The sequence below is a fragment of the Podarcis tiliguerta genome (genome assembly GCF_965153285.1).
Source record: "Podarcis tiliguerta genome assembly, chromosome: 10".
NCBI classification, from domain to species: Eukaryota; Metazoa; Chordata; class Lepidosauria; order Squamata; family Lacertidae; genus Podarcis; species Podarcis tiliguerta.
Genome location: NC_139543.1, coordinates 43,913,334 through 43,932,056, shown reverse-complemented (window position 1 = coordinate 43,932,056; position 18,723 = coordinate 43,913,334). Strand labels below are relative to the sequence as shown.

At 41.4% G+C, this 18,723-nt stretch overlaps 1 protein-coding gene across 1 annotated transcript in view; it reads left to right on the top strand.

Moving 5' to 3' along the window:
• EP300 (EP300 lysine acetyltransferase) overlaps positions 1-18,723 on the top strand; it is a 75,542-nt gene that overhangs the window by 36,626 nt on the left and 20,193 nt on the right. The window contains exons 4-19 of the mRNA XM_083400870.1: positions 1,392-1,653; positions 2,159-2,272; positions 2,692-2,928; positions 3,510-3,603; positions 4,761-4,898; positions 7,613-7,730; positions 9,284-9,455; positions 10,213-10,290; positions 11,198-11,307; positions 11,767-11,919; positions 12,382-12,864; positions 13,703-13,894; positions 15,437-15,593; positions 15,983-16,101; positions 16,396-16,635; positions 17,398-17,486. Of these exons, the coding sequence (XP_083256996.1) occupies positions 1,392-1,653; positions 2,159-2,272; positions 2,692-2,928; positions 3,510-3,603; positions 4,761-4,898; positions 7,613-7,730; positions 9,284-9,455; positions 10,213-10,290; positions 11,198-11,307; positions 11,767-11,919; positions 12,382-12,864; positions 13,703-13,894; positions 15,437-15,593; positions 15,983-16,101; positions 16,396-16,635; positions 17,398-17,486 (2,756 nt within the window). The remainder of the gene's footprint in view (positions 1-1,391; positions 1,654-2,158; positions 2,273-2,691; positions 2,929-3,509; positions 3,604-4,760; positions 4,899-7,612; positions 7,731-9,283; positions 9,456-10,212; positions 10,291-11,197; positions 11,308-11,766; positions 11,920-12,381; positions 12,865-13,702; positions 13,895-15,436; positions 15,594-15,982; positions 16,102-16,395; positions 16,636-17,397; positions 17,487-18,723) is intronic.

Sequence of the window (18,723 nt, the reverse complement as noted above, 5' to 3'; positions counted from 1 at the left end):
GCAAAACCAATAACCCACACCCATTCACGGTTTAAAAGGCCATAGGGACTATAGAGTGGGTAGGAGCACACTTTTCATAGTTTAAAATAAACTATGGAGTAATGTTATGTACAAACTGGGCCAGTGTAAACTTGTACACCATAATCCATATAGCATTGGCAAAGAGCACTTTAAAAGCTTCACTGTATGACTATAGATCATGCTAATTAGGTATGTTGTATTACTCTTTATTACTCTAATAAAGAGTAAGTTTATTAGTTGTGATTGAAATACAATTGGTATTGGGTACACCAATTAATTTGAAGAGAGTGAAGCTATCTGTGCGTGCCACAATCCTACCACCTGTATAGGGAAGTTCCATTCATGTCAGTGGGGTTTTACTATGAATCGCCATAATACCCATACATGTGAAGAGTCAAAAGTTCTGGAATTTACAGCATTGCTAAAGGGTAATTCAATTGTAGTATTATGTTGCAGTCAGTTTGGGAAGGATGAAACATGGTTCATATGGAACAGTAATGCAGAGGAAAGCTCATTTCAATTATTAGTGTAACTTTTGTTCAAACTGGAGTTAGCCTTTGCCTATGGTGCCCAGTTAGTTTCAAGCTGTGAAGCTCCAGTATACTTGAAAACAGGCTGGAAGTGAAGAAATCCTTTTACTACTGTATTTGGGTGAAGCTGACATGAAAACTGAATTTCTCCCATGGATGGTACAATGTTAGTTGTGCTGAACTCTCATACCTTGACCCCTTGTTAAAAGAGAAAAACAATAATTATTCCTTCCCAGTTAATGAAGCAAGCCTGAAGATCCTTAAAACCAAATCAAGTTAAGCTCTCTGAAGTTGAATGAAAAGCAATATGGAATAATGCTTGCATTGCCACTTCCAAAGATCAGCCTCAGAAGTGGCGTTGCAAGGTGGTTGCTAAGCAGAATAGGACATATATTTCTAATTATCAACCTCAGCAATATTAGTTTGCTGTGTTGCATTGGTATTGGCTACAATAACTATGTCTCCTGTGCTTGATCTGTCCTTTGCATTGCTCCATATTTAGGGATGGTATGTTTATGCGTTGGCTGCTGGAGGTTAGAAAATATTGATTCATGAAATCATTCCTCATACTCATTATATTAGTAGGCTGTGTTGTATGGCTGCTTTCTTTAGGGACTATATGAGCATTAAGTTGCATTGTGGAACTTTGCTTGAGAATGGGTTTTCTTCAAAGAAAGAAGAGCTTTCTCTGAGAGTTATCTTAAAGTAATTCATATAGCTGCTGCTTCTACAGGTCTAAGCAAACTTTCAAAAGACATGAATAACTTCTTTGTGTTTTGCTGACTTCTAGAGAACTGTCAGGGTTAGACTTCCATTTGTCTTCTTTATTTACCTTTGAAGGGTCAACAGCAGACACCTCCAGTTCAGCAGGCTGGGATGGTGTCAACTGCTCCCCAGGGCATGGGATCAGGAGCACCAACTGCAGACCCAGAAAAGCGCAAGCTCATTCAGCAGCAACTTGTTCTCCTCCTACATGCTCACAAATGTCAGCGGCGGGAACAAGCAAATGGTGAGGTGCGGCAGTGCAACCTCCCTCATTGTCGAACCATGAAGAATGTCCTCAACCACATGACACATTGCCAGGCTGGAAAATCTTGCCAGGGTAAGTATAAAGTTTTTCATCTCATAGAAATCTTTGGTCCTGTTCTTGTCAAGTCAAGTCAAGCCCCTCCGGAAATGTTACCATTGTGACAGTAGGAAGCTAATACTGTCTGAAAAACAATTTTGCAGTAATTTGTGCTCACAAGTTACAAGGTCAGGATGAGAGATACAGATACTGAAGTTTTAGCAATCAACTAATAAGAGATCCAGACTGGGTGACCTATTGCAAAGAGCAGAAAAGCCTTGATCTGTACTTGGGTAAGATAATTTTCAATCAACTAAGATTTCCCTTGACCTATCAGTCAAAAGAAGACTTAAGGGGAAAGTTTTCAATTCTGGAGATATAGATATACGTAGATATATGCAGTCCAATATACTCAGAAGCATGGGTCACACTGTACTCCAAGTAATTGTGCGTAGATTCTGTGCATCAGTAGCACATGTATAGCTGGCTCAAAGAAATTTAAAGTTTTAAGTGTAAAATTGCTTTTTAACCCTCTTTTTAGTGGCTCACTGTGCATCTTCACGACAAATCATATCGCACTGGAAGAATTGTACACGACATGACTGTCCTGTGTGTCTCCCTCTCAAGAATGCTGGGGACAAAAGAAATCAACAATGTAAGTACTCACTAATTTATTTCTTTTTAGGGCATTACAGATTTGCAGTATCACTCCATTTCTCATAATGTTTCTCCTAATACTATTAATGGCTGGTGTGAGAGACAGCTGCAGGATCAAGTTCCTACAGGATAAGCAGTGCTCCTGACAGCAGGGACCCTCGATACACATGGACCCTCTACTCTGGCCTCACTATCATATTGTGATGGCAGTCTTGTCTGCAAATACAGTAGGACGCAGCCATAGCTGCCCAAGTTGTGGTAGGCAGCAGCCTCCATGCTTATCAGGTCAGCAACCGACACAGTTTAATGCCCCAAACCTTATTGGTGTGTTACTAAGGACTTTATAAAAGGGTTGGTGTGTTTTATGTTCATTCTAGTCACTGTTTTTGATCGTTTTCATGTCTTCATTTTTTCTAGCATTACTAGGTGGTGCTGCAGTAGGACTTGGAAATTCTGGCTCTGTAGGGGTTGGTCAGCAGACAACCCCCAACATAAATACTGCTAACCAGATTGATCCCAGTTCGATTGAGAGGGCTTATGCTGCCCTTGGACTGACGTATCAAGGGAATCAGATGCAGACGCAGACACAAGCTCAAGTGAAGAGCCAGCAGCAAGGACAGTCACCGCAGGGACTTCGCCCCATGAATCCTACAAGTATGTTCTTAACTTCATTTTTAAAATGTATATCCCACCTTATTTCAGAAGGCAGCTAACATATGTAATTCTGCATTAAAACAAAAATATGACCATCAGCACCTAAGCTACAACTTATTCAAGTATTTTACTAAAGGCATTTGTGAAGTTTTGCATCCATTGGGAGAATGGGTGATAGTGAGGTGAGGCTTTGTACACGGCAAAAGCAAGTTTTCAAGGTTTCATTGTTCTCTAGTATAACCAAAAAGTTGAACTCAGGGTAGTCTTAGTGAGGGGTTATCTCAGTGATTCCCATTGAGTTCATTTTTAATTTGATGAACAAATTAAACACGCTGCAATCTGAGACTCAGTTCAGGAAGCAAAATCTGCCTCTGCCATCATAAGTGCTCTCTCCCCCCTTGAGCTGCTCCTACACATTCATATGGAGGGAAAGAAGCCGTTTTGTAGTAGGGCCAAAATCTGTTTTGCAGCAATGATAGCAGCATGTGTACCCTAGAATATCTGGAAACAACTTAAGCACCCAAAGCAATTAATCTACAGTAGAGCATATTTTAATTTTTTCTTCCTTTCTTTTGGTCTAGATGCTAATCCTATGGGAGTGAATGGAGGTGTTGGTGTTCAAGCCCAGAGTCTTCTACCTGAATCAATGTTGCATCCAGCTATGAATTCTCAAAAGTAAGTTTATTTTTAATTGTATAGAAAGCAACTTTTGGAATAACACATTGAGGAAAGAATTCACAAAAGTGACAGAGCTACAAAATAGTAACTTTGAACAAGAGGGATTTTTACAAAAGGAAAATATTGTATACTTTAAAATTTTATCTGTGACCTCTGAATAAAGCTCTTTATGATAGAGATGGCTTTTTTGTCTGCCTGATCTAAATCTGAGTTAGCATAGAGATATTCTGTCTGTTCTGCCATAGGGCCTCCACATTTACCTGAAAAACTTTTTTTGTAAAGGTTATAGGTAAAGCAAAATACCTTGCAGTAGCTGCATTGCTTTCATAGTAGATATACATGCGTCTCGTTATTGAATTCTGTAGTGCTGCTACACGCTCTTAGATCGCCGGTTCTATTTTGACTGGAAAGTGTTGGCATTTAAATGTTGTCAGTGAAGTAGTATAGCACATTCTGCTAGTGATACACATGCTATGTAGCACATGTTTTGAACTATGATGTATAATATGAATATATATCATATACTGGGCTAAATAATTAATTCTGTTCCCCAAAAAGGTACATGCTGTGATTGGTAGATATTGTACAAATTAAAGTTGGTTATTGTGCATAATGTTGCTACTGCTGCTCATTGCTTGGGACACAGGTCAAGTGAGGACACTGAAGCTTCAGCTCCTGACCACTGTAAATTATTGTTGGTTAATAACAAGTACTCAGGACTTTCCAGATGCAAGAAATGGCATCTAATGTTCAAAATTGTATTTCTCCATCTATAAAGTGGAAAGTGAATGAATATTGGAGCTCACCTTAATGTAGAGCCTTGCCTGAAAGAAGAGTGCAATATCATCCATATGTATTTTAGCACCAATATTGACTTGCTATTCCTTGGCCCCAAGGTATTAAGCCATTATTTATTTACAGTTGTTTCTTTACATAAAACAGTGTTTCAGAAGTTCATAAGAGCGCGCGCGCGCGCGCACACACACACACACAGGAAAGAAATGTTTATCCACCTATGGCTGAGCAGGAATCTGAGCATGAGTAGGCCACTTTCATATACAATTACTTGCGATGTGTTTTCATATAAGGAAAGTCTCACTTAACGAGGTTTATTGTGTCTTTGATAATCGCCTCTTTCTTTCTTTTTTTAATAGTACCATGATGAATGAAAATGCCAATGTTGCCAGTTTGGGAGCCATGCCAACAGCAACACATCCTTCTGGCATTGGAATTCGGAAACCATGGCATGAAGATATTACTCAGGACCTCAGAAATCACCTTGTTCATAAACTGTAAGTATTGATCACCAAATCTTCAAACTTCTAGATGAAATAATTGAAATGGTGCAATAAAAGTACTTAAACCTTCTAAATGTATCTGCTGCATTCCTTCCATAGGTGATGGATGTAACTCTTCACTTTGTTACCTCGTTAACTTTACTGTTACTGGTATCCCTTGTATGGGAGTAGTGGGAGACTGAGCAGGAGTCTAAAGATCAGACAGAGTTATTAATGAAAGGAGAAAATCAGCCTTATGACCAAAGATGGCAATACTTCCAATTTGCTGCCTAGCTCATTTGGAATCTCTACATTGACCCACATGCCTAAAAGGGTGTTGTAGTTGGAATTCAGAGGAAACAGCCAGTGGGGGCCAAGTAGTGTGATCTGGTTCTAGCATGTCATCCATGTTGTCCTGAGCTAGCTTTTTTTGTCATTAGAGTTTAATTTCTCAGTAATTGTTTCCACACCCTGCTCCTGAAGACACAAGTCATTTCCAGGGCTAAATGGCAATTCTGTGCATGATGTGATGGGTGAACAAACACACAGCAATTGTAACTCTGCCCAAATAAATTATCCTAGGTTACGAGCCATTTTTCGGTACCTTTGCCACATAAACTCCCCCCCCCCCCAGGCATCCATAGGGTAATTGAAATGACTTCCAATAAACCAAAGAGAGATGATCTTGAACATGCCCAGAACATTTTTCTATACTGACTCAATAAGGAACAAGAAATTATTACTGGTTTCGACCAGGAGGCAGACTCATTGTGATAGATTTATTTGGAAGATTTTTATTTAACATCGCTGTTTTCCTCCAAGGTAGCATACTTGGTGTATTGTCCTCTATCCATCTCAGTTACAACAATGACAAGGCCTAGTTTGCATGTCACATTAAGCCATAGTTAAACATTGCTTTAATATGCTGATGCACACCGCTCAAAACTTTCATGTTGCTTCTCCCTTGCTTCTGCTGTGCTAAAGATGAAGCAAATCAGACTCTAGCTTGTCTGGAACAAACCTTGGTTTCAGTCCATAGTCCGTTTGGACAAAATGATCCACAGGCTCGGGTTTGGCTGACAAGCCAGGCCGCTCTGGCTTATTTTGCCCACAGTGTAACATGAGTGTGTGTGGAAGGAGTGCCATGAGAACTTTCGAGCAGCATGTTTCTCTTTCACATTAAATTATAATTTGTTTTAAACTATGGTTCAATGTGATACACACCAGGTTAGTGAGAATTTGAATTTACCTCCCCAGGCTATATGCATTTTCCTTAGCACTGTTCCACTCAGGCTCTTATGCATCAGCTAATTGGAGTGCAATAAGCTGGGGAAAACTTCAGGCTTTAACCGCCCCCCCCCCCAAAAAAACCTAGAAGCTTAAGTTCTGCCAGCAAGAGCCAGAGGAACTATTGGGTGGATATACTTAAAATTCAGAATCTCTTGAGGCTGAACACATTATCAGGCTAATCACAATTTTAGTACCAAAAATTAGCTTACAACCCTTTCACAGAAAAATCAATTCCTGCTAACCCACTCCCTGCCCCCCAAGTTTTCTTTTGAGTAACCCATTTTGCTACTGATAAACTATTTGGAGCCAAACCATTGTGGATCTTCAGCAAATCATCCAGAGATCTACTTTATGCCTACACATGGATTAAGGGGAATGTAATAAGTAGTCCATGTAATCTAGACCAGTTATAGGCAAACTCGGCCCTCCAGATGTTTTGGGACTACAACTCCCATCATATCTAGCTAACCGGACCAGTAGTCAGGGATGATGGGAATTGTAGTTCCAAAACATCTGGAGGGCCGAGTTTGCCTATGCCTGATCTACACCATTGCCATTTCTTCATGATGAGGAAAAACAGTTGAATTGAAAAGAAAAAGCCCAGGCTGTGTTTGCTAGCATGCTTCAGGGGCTTGTTTAGTAGTGCTGTAGGTAACAGTGTTGCTCACACTTTGAGTAAGGGACAGTTCTTAATCATAATTCACATATTGCGCTGCGCTGATTGGATGAGGATTGGTTTTGTTGTCTGTCTTCTGGCCCAGTCAAGACATGTTTTATTGAGACAATAGATGTTTCAGTGTGGCAAACTTTGGTTCTTATTCAGACATCATATTCAAAGAGCGTATGAGTGGAAAGTAGCCTTTTGTTAGGAACGCCTGGACCTAGAACTGAGAACTTTTGGATCTATGCTCTGCTGCCCCTTGTGGTAAGACACTTCATGTTACAGATTGAAAGGTTCAGAAGACTATCATTTCCTCTGAGGCTGTAGGGTGATTCTACTGCATCAGTCGCATTCCCTGAAATAACAAGGTTATAAAAGCTTGTTTTGCCTTGAGAAACGGTTATCATGACTTTCTCTTTCATCCTGCTGTACCAAGCTATACTCTGCTGGATTCTCTTCAATTTCTTATTCCAGGATTTGTTCTGCCTGTGAGCTAGCATCACAACAGCTAATTTCATATTTGTACTGAACACCTATTCCTAATTAAGGCATCTTATGTTTTCTGGATGTTGCAAGCTTTCAGTGAGCTGAATTAGACAATTTGTACCTCTTGGTCCAGTACAGCTACAGAATTCCCATCTATGATTGTTCTTGGCTTTTACCAGAAGTTGACAAAAATTAAGAATAACGTAAACTCTAGCTGTGGGCATTAGATTTTTGGATCCAGAAGTTCAGGAGACAAATAGTTGGTTCAAGGTTTCCCTCTATATTCTTGCAGAGTACAAGCCATATTTCCAACTCCTGACCCTGCAGCACTAAAAGATAGGCGCATGGCAAATCTTGTTTCCTATGCTCGGAAAGTAGAAGGCGACATGTATGAATCAGCAAATAGCAGGGTAAGTTATTTTGTAATTTTCTGGTATCAAAGTATTAATTTATAAATTGATTTGTCTTTTTGTCATTTCTATAATAATGTTGATCAAAAGCCAGTCATGTTCTTTTCCATTGTATGTATATATAATAAGTATTTGGAAGGAATGCTTCAGTAATACTAATGAATCATCATTTGTAGCAAATTCCAATTTTCTCTGAAGCAAGTTCCAAGGATTCAAACATATTCTATTTTAGGAGTAGGAAACATTTTAGGCTTTGCAAGCCAGATCCCTAGTAGATTCTAGCTTTGTGTCTACCCTCCTGTCAATCACTGGATGTCAGAATGGCATCATTGCAAAGAGCCCTGCACAGTGCTTTAAAGTGTTTGAAGCTTTAGCTTTGTAGAGGCAAAGTCTGCTTTCCCTGCCAGGACACAGTCAGTGGCACCCTTTCAGGCTCATAGTTGTGTATCAACAGCTGCATTGACAGCTGCATCTCTACCTACCCCACACCTGATGTCATATATGACATACTTTGGGGGAAACTGCTTTGCAGGCCAAATATGAAACTGTGGTTTGGACTGTGGGCCAGAGGTTCCCCACTGCTGCTATTTTCACCAAGAAACAAGCCAGATTGGGGTGACAAAGCCCTGGTTCTGAGTAGTTCCTGCTATACCTCATATAAATAGGATAGTATTTAGCAAATGTGAGGAATGAAACCTGCTCTGACCAAGAAACTAGCCCCCATTTCAGTAGTTCTCCTGGTTATACTCCTTTGCTTTTGTCCATTTACTCCAGTAATGAAGTGCTGCAGTTGGGACAATGTTGCCTTATGGCCAAACCTGCCCACCATGCCAGACACTGGGTATTTGCATGCAAAGGACAGACTCTGAGACCTTGTATTCTGGGACCTAGTAGAGCGCTGTCTGTCAGTTGAAGCAGGAGGCAGAGGCTGAGTTCCAAAGCTACAAACAAAGAATATTAGCAAAATATCATTCTGGTGTAGGCTCATTCCAGAGATGAGTTACTTGGAATAAGGAGTAAACTTTTGAGGCTAGTATTTTATAGGGCCTGCTGACTAGATACTTGTACTTGTGGTCAGCTGACTGAATGCTCAGGCAACCTAGAACTGCAGCCTAGATGATGCCCTTGAATTACGAAACACAATCTGCCAGACTTGGAAGTGTAAATTGAACAGTTTTGCCATAGGAAGTAAGGCACTGAATCTTGATTTCCTGGGCTTACATGTACAAGACCACTCCCTGGTACTTCAAAGTATCCTGGCCTCTACTGATGGGGACCCCAGTCACATTCTCCCCCTCCCCCTTTCTAGGTCAGTACAATATGAAGGGCAACCTTCTATGTGTGTATACCATCCATCACAAGGATCAGCATTTTACTAGTATGGATTAAAATGAAATTCTAATGAGAATGTGGCCACTATTTTCTGTGCAGGAAAAAAAGATTACAACTTAATATGGTGTAGCTGGAGGATTCCTTTAGTCTCAGGCGGATTGGAAATATACATATTGTAAGCTTTCCTTATGTATGCATCTCATATACTTTTCTCATTGCAGGCAGAGTACTACCACTTATTAGCAGAGAAAATTTATAAGATCCAGAAGGAACTGGAGGAAAAGAGGAGGACCAGGCTACAAAGGCAGAATATGATACCAAATGCCCCAGTCATGCCACCAGCTCCCATCAGTCAGGGGCCCATGGGGCAGCCACAACCCGTGATGACAGCAAGTAAGTCTTGTACCCTTACAAAGTTTGATTTAACAATAACAATGAATTTAACAACAACAATAGACATTTGAATCTGTTTGATTCTTGGGCACTCAAGAATTACAGGGGTGACAGTCATCCTCCAGCTGGGTACAGAGGGAATAACCCATATGATCCTTCACCCCATATAGTTGTGTGATTTGTTCAGAGCCCAGAAGTGCATAGCGTGAAAACATGGCAAAGTAGTTGTGTCTGTGTGAAAGGAGACATTGGACAAGCATGTGTGAAAACGGCTAACTCATTATCAGCATTCTGATATATCTGCATAATTGCAATCATTTGATCATTAAAACGAATAGTTCTACACAAATGACATTACACCCTTTAATCTCTCTTCAGTTATATATTGTTCTGTTTAAGGTTTCCTTTGTTCTGCTTGTGATACATAATCGTCAATTTCAGGGAGGATGCTTGGAGAACTGTGCATGCTTTCACATTCTGTTGAAAGTACCTTCAGAATAATGCCCTTCATCCTGGCATTTCATTTCTAAAGATACATTTGGTTCTTGAAAATAGAACTTGGTTGATCAGCTGCTGAATTTTATAAAGATAGTGCTGCTGTTAGGTTTTTAGCATCCTAGATGTAAAAGTTAATATTCCCCAAATGCTGAAATATGTCCAAGAATTTAAGAATTAAAGTTCCCCTTACCCTAAACTGACTTTTTTTTAAAATGAAAATGTCTGAATTCTTTAATTTTGGTGTTCAACTACATTACAGACGGTCCTCTTCCCGATCCATCTATGATTCGTGCCAATGTGCCAAACCAGATGGTGAATCGAATGCAGACACCATCAGGTAAGAGTTCAGAAAAAGAGAGCTGAACAACTTGGCACTATAGTAGGGACTTTTCATTGTCTCTACCGCTTCCCATGCCAGCTGCAGCATGGTCCCCAACCTGACAGTGCTCCCACTCTATTCGGCTCCCACTTCGGTGCTGCCACAGCATGCCACCACCATCAGTTATTCACCTTCCTCCAGATATGTTTCCTGCATGGCATGCTTTGGAATGGGTGCTGAGCTAGTGCTTAGCAGCTGCCTGCCAATGTAAATTGCCCCAAATGCTATGCTTGACATTGCCCATCATGCAGTGTCCAACATCATTCTAAAATGTCAAGCAGATCAGAGCTGAGCACTGAGTTGGCATAGATTCCAAAGTGCTGGCACATGTTGGGTCAGTATGTCCAGATGTGAGAGGCCGACAGCAGCATTGGGCAGGACATGGCAGTGGAATGGCAGGACACAGCAGCAGCAATGTCAGTTGCCAAAATCTTTCCACATACTTTACAGTGTCTCTAAGAGCCACCATTTTCTTTTTATTGCAACAGGCCATGCCCATATGTAATCATTTCCCCCAAGCTGTGTTTTCTTGATTTTTCTGCATTTCTGGTACATTTTCCTCTCTTGATTTGTTTCAGAATGTCTGTGCTGTAAGTGTCTCTTTCCAGTGCCATGATAAAGTTCCTATTTGCCTTTGCTTCCTGTCTCTATTCATTTTAACTTCAAGTTTCACACTCCCTTGTGTCTCCTTATTCTCTTGCACACAGTCCTGATACTGGTTTGTCCCTGACATCTTCCTCCTTTTTTCTTGCCTATTTAAAAGATTCCCATCCTTCTCTGATTCTTACAAATTTAACTTTTTGTGTGGCATAGTATAAATATTCTGATGAACTCACCAATCTTGTTTAAACATGTAAACTTTCAGGAATGAATCAGTTTGGCCAGATGACCATGCAAATGCAGTCAGTTGGACCCCGGCAAACTCCTCCCCTTCAGCACCCTGGACAGCTAAGCCAGACGGGGACCATGAACCAGGTTGGTTGACTTTGCTTTCCATTGTTGGCTGCTGTGCCCAAACTATATAGGTGCTGTTTGACTCAGGTCCTGCTCAGAGTAGACCTGTTGAAATTAAGAGATCTAACTAGGTCATGTTTATTAATTTTGGTGGATCTACCTTGAATACCACCCTATGTATTTAAATGTGTTGGTAGTCCACTCTCTAAATAGGGAGTACTGTTCATATTTTAACCAGTTCTGTTAACTAAGTTAGACCTGCAACATGCTTCAAATAATGAATTTTATTGGGCTACTGGGCTGAGAATCCAGAGGCAGTACCATTTAAGTCTCTGGCCATGATAGTCCCTGGCAACTTATCTGATAAGAGGGTATCAATAAATTTGCTATGTTAATGTCTGGAAGTACTATGTCATTCTTAACATTGACTATTAGCTTGATACAGTGTTTTATTCATTCATAATGAATACTTTGTTACAGATGGGATTTTCCCCACGTATGCAACAAGGGGTGTCACAACCTTCCAATCAAAGTCAGTTCCTTCAGCAGACCCAATATCCTACATTGTCTCCTGGAATGAATCCAACAAGCACGCCTATGACTCAACCTGGCAATCAGACTCCCACGTCTCAAGTATGTTGAGAGAAGTTCTGTTGGCAGGCTCTTTGGATGTGGATTTGTTTGTGTGTGTGGTAGACCTGAATGAATGATAAAAAGGGAGCAAAATTATTAATACAAGCCAGTTACTGGCACTACTGATTATCTAGTGAGGACCATCTTTCAGGCAAGCGTACTTAGTACTTATCCTTAAGTTCTCTGTGCCCTGCCTTCCATCTTACTCACATTCTCATTGGTTGGCAAGTAGTTCTACAGGAGTGCCACTGAGTGGGAGAAGGAGGAGGATGGGCCAAAGCTCCATCCATTCTCCAATGTGAACTGCCTGCAAGTCACACCACTCCCTCCACATCCTTTTCTCCTTTGTGTTCCAAACTGAGGGAGCAGGAGCTGATGGAGACTAGATCTGCCCCTGGGACTTTCAGTTGTTGATACCCAACATAGTTTATTCAGATACTGACAATTCTTTTTTTTCAACAGGCACAAATGACCAGCTCTTCCTGTCCTGTGACTTCTCCAGTAGTGGCGCCAGGTTCTCAAGGGAGTCATATTCATTGCCCTCCTATTCCACAGTCTACTTTACATCGAAACTCTCCTTCTCCAGTACCAAGTCGTACTCCCACACCTCACCATACACCCCCAGGACTGGTATCCCAGCAGCAGCAGCAGCAGCAGCAGCAGCAGCAGCAACAACCAGCACCACCACAGGCAACAATTGGGTCTGCTCCTGCCACTGTTCCTCAAGCGATGCCACCTGGACCACCGTCACAAACTATGCACCCCCCACAGAGGCAGACCCCAACACCTCCCCAGACACAGCTGACTCCGCAAGTGCAGCCTCCAGTTTCTGTTACCCCTTCTGCAGAGCAGCAGCTGCCACAGCAACCTCTTTCACAACAGAGCACGACTGCATCTGTGCCCACCCCTACAGCAGCACTGCAGCCTCAGCATCCTACAACACCCGTAAGGAAGTTTAAGTTTTCTAGGGCTATTAAGAGTGAAAGTCCAACCTTGGGCAAAATCCTTTTAGGTTGTTATATACAGTATCAAAGGCTAAATGGTTTCTGCTGTCTCAATAGCATGCATTGCATGAAGGTATAGAACAGTATGCTGGACTTTGGAATGCATGCTGTCTTTTGTATAGCAGAGTTTCAAAGAATTAATTCAGCTACAGATGTCTGATAAAAATATGTGTGTGTGATTTCTGGGGAGGAAGGTGCAGAAAGTGGTATAGCTAGACATACAGTGGTGCCCCGCAAGACGAATGCCTCCCAAGACGGAAAACCCGCTAGACGAAAGGGTTTTCCGTTTTGGAGGTGCTTCGCAGGACGAATTTCTCTATGGGCTTGCTTCGCAAGACGAAAATGTCTTGCGATTCCTGGGGGTTTTTTTCCCGCTCCCCACCCCCTTTTTCTAAGGCACTAAGCTGCTAATAGCCTTTTAGCAGCTAATCCACTAATCCCTTAAGCCTTTAATAGCCGCTAAACTGCTAATAGCGCTAATCCGCTAATCCGCTAATGGGCTTGCTTTGCAAGACGGAAAAAACCGCTAGACGAAGAGACTCACGGAACGGATTCTTTTCATCTTGCGAGGCACCACTGTAATTCCGTCGTGGGCTAGTGTTAAGATATTGGGATTTTTTTGTGTAGCACCTCTTCTTATTGAGATGCACATGGCATAAGTTGCGTAAGATACCATCTAGCTTAGAAACACAAAATAAAGCAAAGAATACCATTGCTGCAAAACTGTGTAGCACTACTTAACCTGTAGCTTTACTAGTTTTGTTGCTTTCATTCTGTAGCTTTCACATCCAGGTGCAAACATTGATGGGCAAGTATCAAACCCACCATCCACCAACAGTGCAGATGTGAACTCTCAACAGGCTGCTCCTGAACAGCAGCAGCAGCAGCCTTTGCCTGAAATTAAAATGGAGATTAAAATGGAAGAGGAGGAGTCAGAACAAACAGATCTTCAAATGGAGGAGAAGCCAGAGGTGAGAGTGTGGCATGCACACTGGATATGCCTAGGAATTCATTCATTTGATCACATCTGGATCTTTTTCTTCCAAGAAGAACAGGAGGGATACGGGAAAGGGGGGCTGCAATATATCCACTCAACCCTATGAAGTAGATTAGGCTGAAAAGAGAGTAAGTGGCTCAAGGTCGCCCTGTAAATGTCATGGATTTTAGCCCAGGTCTACCCAAATTGGTACTTTATCTACTATACCAGTCTGACTTGCTGATTAGGAAAGTCAATTTTTAAAACATTTCAGTTTTGGTTTTTTTGATCCAGATCTCCTGTCTCTGTAGTCTCTGATGCATGATACAAGCGGGGTTAGAAGTTTTCTCTCAAGTGATGACCAAGCAGTTTAATTAGTAGCACTTGTGTGGGGAACAGTTTCTGGCCAGCTGGTCAGATTCTGAACCACCCCCATCCTGTGGTCCATTTTAACAGGTGGGTGGGGTCACCTGATGTCTCATTGACACACACTCTTTTTGGTGCAAAAACTCATTGTGACATCAGATGACCCAGACTAAAAAAAATGTTTTATGGTTATAGCGCAAGCCACACCTGCAGAGAACAATAACTTATCTGTGGCTTCTTTTCATTCTGGTGGTGAAATATTTGGCTTTCTGGAAGTGCTGATCCCAGTGGCCTTGCTGTAAATTCATCTGCACTATTAATTTGACAGCACTTGTGTGTGTTGTTGCATGTTCCACCTGGCCTTTGGTTTGGACTTGGTCTGACCCTTATGTTTCCCTCCCCTTATGGTCTTGATTTATCAGCTATTTTAAAATGAGGCTGCATTTAAAATTTTATTTTAACCTGTATTTTAAATTGGTTTCCCCCCCCCTCTTTCCCCCCATTATGTTTTTACTGTGGTTTTATTGGTGTTAGCCGCCCTGAGCCCAGCTCTGGCCGGGGAGGGCGGGATATAAATAAAATTTATTATTATTGTTGTTGTTGTTGTTGTTATTATTATTATATGTGGGGAAGTGTGTGTGTCGGTCTGTTTCTCTCTCTCTGCGGCCCCTTTGGCGCTTCTCTCCCGGGCATTGGAGAACAAGAGAAAAGCAGAGAGGAAACAGACAGACAGACAGACACAAACAGAGGACTCAGCGTGGGACTCGGGAAAACCCGGAGCTGGCTGACCGACCCATTCACCAGGGAAGCTGGAGTCACTCTGTTGGGTTGGGCTTTGGGTGGGCAGGAAGGAGAACTGAGGCTCATTGGCTTCGCAGCGTGCAGGCAGCAAGGTCTCCTGTTGTGAGGTGTCTTCAAGGAGCAGCTTGCCTCCACCCCTTTGCCAACCCCTAGCAACGGCCCTGCTAGGGCTATGGCGCACGTGCCATCAGAGAGGGCTCTAAGTGCCCACTCTGGCATGCGTGCCATAGGTTCGCCGCCACTGTAATGGAGTACATACAGTGTCACCCAGCCGCTTTCTTCATTATTATTCTTGAAGGTGTGATCATTTGTTATTATTGTTATTATTATTATTTGCTTTTTGCTCATAAATGTCTTCCTGCTTTTCCAGGTTAAGGTAGAATCCATGTCTGAGGAATGCAAATCTGAATCAACAGAGCAAGAAGAGAAAAAACCAGAAGTGAAGCAAGAAGTGAAGGAAGAGGAGGAAAGACCTAGTACTCCAGGTACTCAGTCTTCACCAGCTTCAGGACAGTCAAAGAGGAAAAGTAAGTTTACTGTTTCTTTTCAGCTACATAGAGAACCTGTGTAGTTTTCTTAAGTTTGAGACTTGAACTTCACACGTTAACATTTTGGTAACAGGACATCCATAGAAGGATGTGCCTTATCTAACGAAACACTGGTTAGGAGGCAGGCCTATGAAATTTAACTATTAGCCAAACTTTACATTTACTGTGCACATTAGTTCTTGAGTAAAATATTTTTAATTCCTACTGTTGTTCCATATCAGATTCCTGTTCTGACTATTGTAAATTAGTCAATGCCTAACACTTCACCATTGGATGAGTGGGGAAACTGGAAATGAAGCATTGTCTTGATGTTAATCAGATTTCTAATTTTCTTGGTTAATTTAATGTTCTGTGTCTCCTTTCACAAGTTTTCAAGCCAGAAGAGTTGAGGCAGGCACTTATGCCAACTTTGGAGGCACTTTACCGTCAGGACCCAGAGTCCCTTCCCTTCCGACAGCCTGTGGATCCCCAACTACTAGGAATTCCTGTAAGTGTAGTGAAAAGAAACATTTCTCTCAATGCATAACCACTTTTCCAGGGCTTTGGTGTGTAACAACAAAATCTTGTAGCTCCATCTTTTTCCTTTTTCTTTTTTTCAGATTAGTCTCCTTCAGAGCAAAGTTGTCTTCTGTATTGGGCATTTTTAAATTTGTCTGACTGAAAGCAAATTTCTTACCCATTACTTTCTGAGATGGGGCTTCAGGCTTTTGTAGATGAGATAAGCAAAGACATTCCAGGTCAGCATCCAAGGGTTCAGAATTCTTATTTATTTATTTTTCAGGATTACTTTGATATAGTAAAGAACCCCATGGATCTTTCTACAATCAAGAGGAAGCTTGACACAGGACAGTACCAGGAGCCCTGGCAGTATGTCGATGATATTTGGCTCATGTTCAACAATGCCTGGCTTTACAACCGCAAAACATCTAGAGTATATAAGTACTGTTCCAAGCTGGCAGAGGTGTTTGAGCAGGAAATTGATCCAGTTATGCAGAGCCTTGGCTATTGTTGTGGACGAAAGGTAAGGAGAGTCATCTTAAGCTGAATTTCAGGAAATTACTCAAACACTTCAATGTTTAATTTTAAGGATCCCTTAAGTCTGTTTTGAATGCTAATATAGAAATCAAGTATGGTGAACTATTTTAGGATTGTCTTAAATTGTGTTCCGTACTTACTCCAGAGTCTTAATGGTCATCATTAAATACAACATTCAGTTGTTTTCCTACTGCATGTAAGCAATAAAGCAGATGGTCCTCCAAGGCTAAGAAGTTTATTGTTCCTAGTCTACCCCTACATGTAGTTGTGTACAAAATATTTTGGTGGCAAGGTTTTCTTTGGAGTAAACAGCATTCCGAATGGATAAAACTACTGCCGATTAAATCTTATGTTGTACAGGAATCGTCATTAGCACCACAAAATTTGTAGGTTGTGCTCTGATTCCAGGAGCTTGGGGTGGGGTGGACAGTGTTGATATTGAACTACCACCACTGAATCTATAATACTTCATGAATACTTATAAACAAAAACCTGAGGTTTCTGTGCAATCCCAGGTATGGGCTTTCTGCCACTTCAGGACAGTGTCTGGAACCTTCTAGAGCTTATCCATTAGGAAAATTTGGAGCCCAGCCTGCCCTCTGGAAATAGTGTACATGCCGTCATTGGGTGGGATCTGTGCAGTAGCTGCTTTTGGGTTACCAATGTAATAGCAGCTTTTGAAACTTTGCTTTAAAGTGTCTTATTTCTTGGATGCCTTTAAGCAACCTGCGTTCCTCTCTCTTTTCAGTTGGAGTTTTCACCACAGACTTTATGTTGCTATGGCAAACAGTTATGCACAATCCCACGAGATGCTACATATTACAGTTACCAAAACAGGTAAGAAAATGCTTGGGTACAGCATTGCACCTGCTGTGAAAAATTATATTAGATATAGGCAGGCATGCACTTATATTTGTAGCATACTCAGCAGATTACTTCCCATGCAAGCCAAGTGCCTTGTTGCATCAATTGACTTTTACTTCCTGTTTCAGAAATTAGGATGTTAATATAAGCTCTCCGTATGCTTTAGATAAGTTCAAAGCTTTTGCAAGTAAAACCATCATTTTTTCCTCTGTATGAAACAGTGCACAGAAAAGCATGCATGTTTGCATCTTGAGTTCACTGCATCTAACATTCAGTCTTGTCCTAAGGGAGACATATTTCCTGTTTTAGATCACAGTTATTTCAACCAAAGCTGTAGTTGTAAAGCTGTGTTTTGTTTGAGCCGCGTGAAAAGCAGGGTGCCTGCAAGGTCAGGGAGGGGCTGACTTCACTCTGCCATGGCCTCTTACAGTCTCTGTCAGCTAGAATTTCTATGGTAGTAGCGCTCCTGTGTGTGTGCTTGGGATCTCTTAACTATTGAGGCATAACTGTCAAGTGTTCCTGAGTATGTACTCTTGTTTAAGAAGCTAAATCTTGCACCGCATCAGACCAAGATCTACCTGGTCCAGCATCTTTTATGGGAATTTCAGTAAACCAGCAACTTCTCTGTACTCCATTGGATCTGCAGCCTTCAGTTTGTTCTCGATAGCTCTTTTCTGAAGTGGAAATTAACTGAGGAGTGAACTCTGGAGTTGTTTGATTAAATAAGCATCACCGTGCATCTTAATTTTACCACCTGCATGATGATGGCAGTCTTTCTGAAGACTTGCTTTCTGTAATAGCACGGTCCTATGTTCTGCTTTGGGGTCGGAAAACATCTGATAGGAAAAACTGTGTTTGGAGCTCTTTTAAGGGAGGAAGCAAAACTGAGAACACAACTTTTTCACGTTTTTTGGCAGGAGTATTGCTGGAAATCATGCTTTGGGTGGGTTGCTGAAGTAGATAACTAGTTCTTTAACAAATATAAAGCTAAGCTTTCATTTATTTCTATAACTTTACAGCTTCATGCCATAAGTCATTTTTATCACAAATGCCCACTTGAGTAAAGAAATCATCATATGTATACATATGAGCTGGGATCCAAAGAATTGCTGTAGGTGTGTACATGGGCTCTAGGGCATTGCTACTGGATTTTTTTACCTTTAATCAGCAGACTGTTATGCCATATCACAGCTTTTGAAATTAAGAGGCG